Genomic DNA, 9,101 nt, shown 5'->3' with positions numbered 1-9,101 from the left:
TGCAGGAACAGATTGGGATGGGTTAAATTTTTGCGGGGATGGGTGGAGGTAGGTTAAATTCTTACAGGGTTGGGTGAGGACAGGTGCAATTCCAGCATTATATTTCGGTCATCATGCAATTCTGTGTCCAGAACTTAAGCAGTTATGGGTAACTGCATAAAGATAGGACTGTGATTTATGTGGTCCCATTTAAGCGGTTACCCTGGCTGGTTAAGTGCTGAATATCGGCACTTTACTGGCCAAGTGCTGACTCCGCCTCCAGAACCCTCCCAAAATAGCCAGCTTTCACTTAGGCGCTAACTGCTAATTTTCAGCTGCAGTGACTGGTTAAGTGCCATTGAAAATTAGAGAATAACCCCGAACAAGCGATTTAACTGGTCAGCAGCCATTTCTGGCCTGTTAAATCATTTTAAACATTGACCAGATAGTCCTTACTAATAGAAAGAGAACTTGTATTCTTTATTGATAGTTAAAAACTACAGTAATGATAAACAATGTGCCACAATATGAGTCTGATACACAAATAAGTTCAGTAGACAGAACTCTATATCAAGAAATTAAGACTCAACATATCATGCAAATCCATTGTTATAATATTCACATACTGTTAGGTTCTTAGACATCTTTTTGCTTGCATGCTACAAGATAAATACTGGCGTTATGATCACAGATCTGAAACATTTCTTTATCATAATCGCGGGGAAGCAGCTCCAGATCCTTGATGACAAATCCGGAATCCGTGACCGCTGCCCGTAGGAAGTCTTCATCCAAGGTTAGAAGCGAAAATTGCTTTGACCCAGACGTGAAACAGGTGCTGCCCAGGATCGAACTGATGATTAAGTGGCCCCCTACCTTCAGCAGGGATGAAAGATTTCTCAGAACCTGCCTGTAGGTATCCAGATCTTTACAAGCACATTCCAGGCACCCAACAGTGAGGACGGCATCTGCTTTTGGCAGCACCAAGGGTGCCAAGGGGTTGCGATTAGTGACATCACATTTTACCACTTGTTTGAGTGTTCGTCGCAGTTTTTCTTGCTTTTCAACTACCTTTCCACTAAAAATAAAACACATGCAGGACACTACATCAGAAATGTGGCTGCTGTTTATTCTTTGAGTTAAAGAAGTTTGTTTACACTGGAGATGTGAGGAGCAAGGTTTGTCTAGAAAGTATCCTTGCTCTGTGTGAATTAAAGTTGATGGTCTCTGAGACTGGGTGACCCAATGTACTCCCATATGGGCAGGAGGAGAGAGGGAAGAACAAAGCCTTTCACTTCTATGTGCTTCAATCTGGGAAATTTCACCACAATAAATTCACTTGAAAAAAGCACCAAAAGTTGTGATATTATACTATAATGTTCTGCATTCTGGAAGTATATGGCCTGATATTCAAAATACATGTATATGTTTGGTGCTGCTCCAAGTACATACCCTCTGATATTCAAAAACATTTAACCAGCTATCTGGTGTTATTTAGTGTGTGTGTGTGTATGGGGGGGGGGTAGCCAGTTATCTCCAGCTGAATATCCGTGACCCCGTTTAGCGCCCCGGCTATTCCTGAATATTCAAATCATATCCAGCTATTATAAGCAGCCACATCAGGTACCCACATCAGATAACCGGCTATGCCATTGTACAATTAGCACTCAACAAGCAGCATCGGTCTGCCTAATTGTGGCTCGTGCAAGTGAAAGTGTTCAATCACTTAGCGCAAATGGCATTTACATGTAGGCATTAAGATTATAGGATTAGGGGGAATATGACTAGACCCAAACAGAAAAATGGCCAAAAAGCATCACAAAGCTGCAGATGGACATTTTTCTTGCAAAAACGTCCAAATCGTTATTTTCAAAATCCATTTTTTAGACTTTTTGCTATGCAGTTCATCTGCCGTGCATCCAAATTACAAGGGGGCATGTTGGGGTGTGATTTGGGTGTTCCCACAACTTGGATGCTTTTCTGCCATAAAGGAAAAAAAGAAAAAACGTCCAGGGCTAAAAGTTGAATGTTTTGGGCTAGACCTGTTTCAGTCACAAATAAGTCATAAAATGGTGCCCTAAATGACCAGATGACCACTGGAAGGATTAAGGCATGATCCCCCTAATTCCCCCAGTGGTCACTCACCTTCTCCTATTCCCCAAAGATGTGAAAGAAACACACATATCATCCTCTGTGACAGCTTCAGATTTTATGGCCAGTCCTATTAAAGCAGCAAGCAGGTCTCTGGAGCAGCCTAGTAGTAGGTGCAGTGCACTGTACAGAAGGGGATCCAGGCCCATATTCCACCCTAACTGGTACACTTGTGTTGAAAAGTGTGAGGTGTCCAAAACTCACCAAAAACCTACTGTACCAACGTATAGGTGACCCCCTGCAGGCATAAGGGCTATTGTAGTGGTGTACAGTTGGGTAGTGAAGGGTTTTTTTTGTGGGTTTTTAGAGGGCTCACCATACAGTATAAGGGGGTAACAGTGAGATATGTACCTGGTATCTTTTATGTAAAGTCCACTGTAGCACTCCTTAGGATGCCCTACTGATCTGCTGGGAAGTCTTTGCGACCAGTCTACTATGAATGCTGCCCCCCTCCCATACATCCTAATGGCTTGTTTTGTGTGTTTTTCCAATGGATGTTCTTTCCTGCCCCCGCAGAGGCCACTAGACCACCAGAACCCTTCAAAGTGGGACCGGGGAAGGTCCACTGAGGTTTGGGGGACTGTAGTGTGCAGCGGGGGCAGCAGGGGAGGGAGAGCCTCTGGGCCCTCGAGCACTGCCCAGTTGCTAAATAGTCAGTCCGCCCCCGGTGCTAGTTAACTGGGTAGAAACATCTCCTACCTGGATAACTAGCTTTGGACATTGACTCCATAATGCCTATGTGTATAATCTATATATGTAGCAGAATGCCTTTTCCTGTTAGCTTACTAAATGTATAATGTCACTAATTATATGAATAATTTCAAATGTTAGATTAGATGTTTCAAATGATTCCCAGCATGTCCTGCTGAAAATTGGTCTTGGATTCCCCGGAAATGGAATCACAGTGGTGCCCCAAGAAGTGATCCTAAAATGGTTAGGGTGCTTGCAGGCAGACTGACAATGTGATACCCGCAGTGATACCATTCCATATCTAACTATTAAAAGTAATGTTTCTTATTGGACCACATAACTGCCAGCTCCTCCCTGACTTCTCCCCGTAACACCCCTCTCCTGCCCAGTTTCAGGCACTACCCAGTTAAGTACAGGCAGCTATTGGTGGATGGTCGGTTGAATGCGATTTACGTGGGTAGGTGTGTCTCCTGCCCTCTTAGATCACTTTGAACTTTGGCCCCGCAGTTACTTGGAAGACCATACAGTGGCATTACTAGTAAAACTGTGCGATGGTACCACTGGTGAGTTAATACTATACCTGCTGCCTTCCAAATCACAGACAAACTTCACTGAGGGAGTCCAGTCAAACAATCCTGATTCATTCTTCAGCCATTTGTCCAGATACTGCCGGTTTCGGTCCGTAAAGTCAGCGGCAATGATTTCTTTGAAGACTTCACAGGCTGAAAGCTCCTGATAAATAGCGGGTCCGGGTCCGATGTCAATCAAGAGGTCTCCTTTCACACCACCTGCAGCACACAATTAACATGTTAAATATGATTTCTTACTTTCCTGTGAGTCTATCCTTTACTGAATACTTATGGTGTGCCTTTCTGCCTTATAAGTTTAATTTGTATTTTAATTATACACCACGCTGATGTACTTGGTATTAAGTCTCAAATAAACCATAAACAACTGCAAAAATAACTGGGGTCATTAAAATGGGTACACTGAATGAACCATGCATTAGGTGTCTGTAGCTTTTAATGGTTACACTTGAAAGTTAGACTAAAAACGGCCTGATACTTTGAGTCCAGTAGATTTTAATGGTCTTCACTATTCCACACAGTATAAAGGCAGTGTTTCAAGACAAGAGATATTGAAGAATTGTTTGGATCTTTCCCGTTATTGTCAAAGGATAGATGAATATTTGTTATTTATTTATTTATAACATTTGTATCCCACATTTTCCCACCTATTTGCAGGCTCAATGTGGCTTACATAGCTCCGTAAGTGGTGATTACCAGTTCCGGAGAGAAGAAATACATAGTTGAGGTAGAGGAGACAGGGTGGATTAGGTTACAGGAAGGAAAGTTCATCTTTTGATAAAAACTGAAAGGTATTAGGTTAAACTCCATTTGGGAAAGATTAACTTGAACAATTAGAAATATTAAACATCAGAAATACGTTTTTTTTGCCTGTGATTGCATTGTTTTCAACTTGAGCCAGAAATAACTTAGAACCATTATGGAGTATATCAAATGAAGAGAAATATTTTTCAAATCGTTACCTGGACTGTGTGGAGTAGTGAAGACCATTAGAATCTACTGAACACAGAGTATCAGGCATTTATATTTAAACATCCAAATATTGTAGTTCCTCACTATATAATGAGAAGGGAAAAAGATCGGACATAGATTTGAGTATGAAAGGTTTTTAAATGAATGATAGCACACTGATGTTATAGTGCAAAGTGCATTTTTTGATATACACAACTATTAGATTGTAAGCTCTTTGAGCAGGGACTGTCTCTCTTTGTTAAATTGTACAGCGCTGCGTAACCCTAGTAGCGCTCTAGAAATGTTAAGTAGTAGTAGTAGTAGTAGTATGTAGATTCAATAAAGATTGATATTATTGGTTACAATATTGTAGTGACTTTAAGGATACAATGAATAGACATGAGATAAAATTTGCATTTACTGAGTCTTCAATATATGCAAGTATACCTCATATGTATTTCATTCTGAATATCATGGAGTCACCAAGACACATTTGTACAGCTCTGCCATATAGCCAGTGAAGCTGGATAACCTTCTGGTTCTGTTTTGTCTGAACAAGCAAATCCGGATCTAGTTCTACTCACGGAGGGCGTGAGGATGCACCTCTGATTTCATGACAGAAGTCTTAGCTCAGAAGAAAAATATGCAGAAAACTCCAATAGGCCGATACCATATGTGAGGGGCCAGTATGGTGGCACACACTTCCTGATGAGTTGAATGATATGATTGATATATTGCAGTTTCACAGATAGTTTAAAGCACAGCTTTTAATGGCTGCTTATAGGCTGATGATTGTATTCTGTATAGTAATTATTGTATACCATCTTGCAGCTTCTTAGGAAATATATGAAATAAATACATTACACAATAAACTCTGGGTCTGATATTCAGTTCTACTGGGTCAGAAAAGCTCTTACCCAGTTACACAGGGCTATCCAGGTGATACCCAGATTTTCAGTGGCACGTAACTAGTTAGAATGGGTAGACTACCACAACTCTATTCAGTGAGTGATGAGATAGACCAGGAGCGGAATCTGGGCAGAGTTGGTAGTTTCCCGGGCACTTTCAATATTCAGTGACACTGCCTAGATAACTTTCCACTTAACAGGATAGCAATTCAGGTACCTGTTGACAACCTTGTTCATTCCCAATACCTGGATACCTGAATTGTACCCAGAGAGATATATCTGGAAAAAAATTCAGCCAGTAACACTCACTGCCATTAGCTGGATATTATTCTTCCCCCCCACCCCCCACCCACCTCTAGTATTTTAGTCCTAGCATATGCATAAAGGAGAATCCCATATATGTCACAATGCATTGAATGAAACTTAAAATGCCAGGACCAGATATGGTTGGTCCTGAGTTCATTCACCCTCAGATAGAGTTTGACCATTGGTACAGATTCAAATTAAGACATTATCATTGAAAGACATCCAGAGTAATTCAGTCTACAAAGCCAGGCGCCATCCCATTTCCACTGGGACAGGCAGAAAAAATATTTATTTATTTATTTATTTATTTATTGCACATTTTCTCACCGTATGGCAGGTTCAATGTGGCTTACATATTGCTAAAAAGGCAGTTTTAAATTTAGATTTGTAGAAGTCTAGTACATAATACAGAAGTACAATAAACGCTTAGGTTGATATATTAACATATTGTAAGAGAGGTTAATATGAAGAATGCAAAAAGGGGCAGACCCTTTGCTCACCTTTGGTAAAAGTCTTGTGCAGATTTTTTAGCACAAATTTCAGAAAGCCATCCTTTATGAAAACCCCCGATCCTGCTCCATAGTACGTCTCCAAGTAAGCTCTAGGATCAAAGTCATGTTGATAGATTTCTTTGCCAGTAAAACTGGATTGCATTGTGGAGATTCTTGATGAATTATGGGCCAATGCGAGATTTCTTTCACACTCTCCTCTTTTATAGCATTGGCACTCCTGTCAGCTCTTCCTCAGTGGGCCAACCTTTGGCTCAAAAGTAAACAAGCTGCTATCAATTGATTTTTTTTTAAATTGCTATTAAGTAATCCTCAAACTAAGCCAAGTAGTCAGATGAAAAATGAGAATAGTGTTTGGTGCCAGAGTATCCTAAAGTGATCCCAGTGTGAAAGGTGACTAGTACTATGTGAGGACGACACCACACATTGATTTAACATTAAGAAAAAGCACTTTCCTGAACAAGGACATTGTTGAACCTACAACTGCTCCAAAGCAGTGTATAGTGTGTAAAATCAAATTCAATACAGAGCAGTTAAAATAATCTACAAACAGATATCAATACAATTCACTTGAGAACTAGGCGCCTCTGGAAAAAGTAGGCTTTCAAATGCGTTCGAAACAGCAAATAAGACGGAAGTTGTTTAACAAATACTGAAAGGTTATTCCATATTAGAACAGCTAAAAAGAAAAAAAGAAACATCTTAAACTTTCTAGAATCCACTGCTCAAATGTAACCCTCTCTTTATAGGCATTAATTATAATAGTTACAGTAATTACCATCTGCAGCCTTGTGTCCAGCAAGATTTTGCCCTATGGTTCTGTAGGTCCCTGAGACAACTGCAAATACAACTGCAATTCTGGTCTGTTCCTGGGCTCACAGAAAAAAGCACAACTGAGCCTTCAAGATTGGGACAACAGGAGTCCTTTATTGATATACTAGCCGTTGAGCCCGTGAAAACGGGCTACTTTTGGAATGGGGGGGTTCCGAGCCCCCCTCCCCCCCCCGGAGTCGCTGCCGCTGCCCCTCCACCCGGCCCGAGCAGCACTGTAAACTTACATCAGCACGCAGCAGCAGGCACATCAGCAAAGCTGCCGTCGGGGTGGGCTTCCTTCTCTGCCTGTGTCCCGCCCTCGTGTGACGTAACGTCGGCGAGGGCGGGACAAAGGCAAAGAAGGAAGCCTGATGGCAGCTTTGCTGATGTGCCTGCTGCTGCATGCTGATGTAAGTTTACAGTGCTGCTCGGGGCGGGTGGAGGGGCGGCGGCAACTCCGGGGGAGGGGGAGCGGTTCCGACGTCTGCAGCATGCCAGTAGAGACTTCCCTCTCTGTCCCGCCCCCGTATTGAAGCGGGGGTGGGGCAGAGAGGGAAGTCTCTACTGCGCATTTGCGAGTGAGTACGGTCACTCGCCCTTTATATGTTTGATGACCCGACACGGGCCGTGTTTCGGCGTACACAATGCCTGCCTCAGAGGTCTATTGATAAAACACATACATTGCTATTAACATAGATAACAAAAAATAAAAAAACAGAATAAAAATATTAAAAGAATATAGTATATGTATATAAGCAGCATAATCATGAATGATATTCATTAAAGAGCACATAAATAAACAAATAATTAGATAACCACATTAGTGAGGGCAAATAATATAAAAAATACATGCATATATAAAATAATATAGTTTTATATATATATATGTAAGCAGCATGATCTTTAAATGATCTTCATAGAAGGGCACAAAGCAAGTCTAATAAATTTGGAAAACACATTAGTGAGAACATAAAACATAAAAAGTACATACATCTATAAGATGATACAATTACTTAAAAATTTTTTTTAATATACATTAATACTATTAGACATAGCTTAATGTTGTTTGTTACGTGGAGGGGCATAATCGAACTGAGCCGGCCATCTATATAGCCGGCCATCTTCGGGGCCGGCTCCGCAAAGGGGCAGAGCAAACCATTTTATCGAAAAAGATGGCCGGCCATTTTTTCTTTCGATAATATGGTTGGGGCTGGCTAAATCTCAACATTTAGGTCAAATGTTGAGATGGCCGGGTTTACAGATGGCCGGCTTCGGTTTTCGGCCATAATGCAAACCGGGCCTGGCCATCTCAAACCCAGCGAAATGCAAGGTATTTGGTTGTGGAAGGAGCCAGCATTTGTAGTGCACTGGTCCCCCTCACATGCCAGGACACCAACTGGGCAGCCTAGGGGGCACTTCTAAAAATTAAAAAAATAAAAATTGCTCCCAGGTGCATAGCTCCCTTACCTTGGGTGCTAAGCCCCCAAATTCCCCCCAAAACCCACTCCCCACAACTCTACACCACTACCATAGCCCTAAGGGGTGAAGGGGGGCACCTACATGTGGGTACAGGGGTTTTGGGGGGGTTGGAGGTATCCCATTTACCACCACAAGTGTAACTGGTAGGGGGGGATGGGCCTGGGTCCACCTGCCTGAAGTGCACTGCAACCACAAAAAACTGCTCCAGGTACCTGCATACTGCTGTCAGGGAGCTGGGTATGACATTTCAGGCTGGTGAAGAGGCTGGCAAAAAAATGTTTACAAATTTTTTTTTGGGTGGGAAGGGGTTGGTGACCGCTGTAAGCTCTCTTGAGCAGGGACTGTCCTTCCCCTTGTCTAAACTTGTACAGCGCTGCGTAACCCTGGCAGCGCTATAGAAATGCTAAGTAGTAGTAGTAGTAGAGTAAGGGGAGGTCATCCCCAATTCCCTCCGGTGGTCATCTGGTCAATTGGGGCACTTTTTTGAGGTTTGGTTATAAAAATAAATGGACCAAGTGAAGCCGGCGAAATGCTCGTCAGAGCTGGTCATCTTTTTTCCATTATCGGGCGAAGCTGACCATCTCGTAACCACGCCCCCATCCCGCCCCCGTCCTGCCTTCTGTACCCTGCCGAAACGCCCCCTTGAAGTTTGGCCGGCTCCGTGACGGAAAGCAGTTGGCGCCGGCCAAAATTGGCTTTCGATTATACCGATTTGGCCAGGTTCAGGAGAT

The 9,101-nt window shown here is 42.4% G+C and overlaps 1 protein-coding gene across 1 annotated transcript; it reads right to left on the bottom strand.

The window, feature by feature from the left end:
- Positions 1–435: 435 nt before the first annotated feature.
- Positions 436–6,272, bottom strand: LOC115481769 (indolethylamine N-methyltransferase-like). Its single transcript, XM_030221150.1, has 3 exons — positions 6,070–6,272; positions 3,398–3,605; positions 436–1,054 (listed from the first exon to the last, which is right to left on the bottom strand). The coding sequence occupies exons 1-3, from the start codon at positions 6,221–6,223 to the stop codon at positions 616–618; spliced, it is 801 nt and encodes a 266-aa protein (XP_030077010.1). The 5' UTR covers positions 6,224–6,272; the 3' UTR covers positions 436–615.
- Between the last annotated feature and the right edge of the window lie 2,829 nt (positions 6,273–9,101).

The sequence above is a fragment of the Microcaecilia unicolor genome, chromosome 12 (assembly GCF_901765095.1).
Source record: "Microcaecilia unicolor chromosome 12, aMicUni1.1, whole genome shotgun sequence".
Lineage (NCBI taxonomy): Eukaryota > Metazoa > Chordata > Amphibia > Gymnophiona > Siphonopidae > Microcaecilia > Microcaecilia unicolor.
This window is presented reverse-complemented; position numbering and strand designations above follow the sequence as displayed.

Bases quoted from the DNA above. Each gene is read 5' to 3' on its own strand.
- LOC115481769 (XM_030221150.1), bottom strand. From the start codon at position 6,223: ATGCAATCCAGTTTTACTGGCAAAGAAATCTATCAACATGACTTTGAT. The intron at 3,606-6,069 runs GTGAGCAAAGGG...TGTGTGCTGCAG, and splicing joins GCACAAGACTTTTACCAAAG to GTGGTGTGAAAGGAGACCTC. The intron at 1,055-3,397 runs GTATAGTATTAA...TTTTATTTTTAG, and splicing joins TGTGATTTGGAAGGCAGCAG to TGGAAAGGTAGTTGAAAAGC.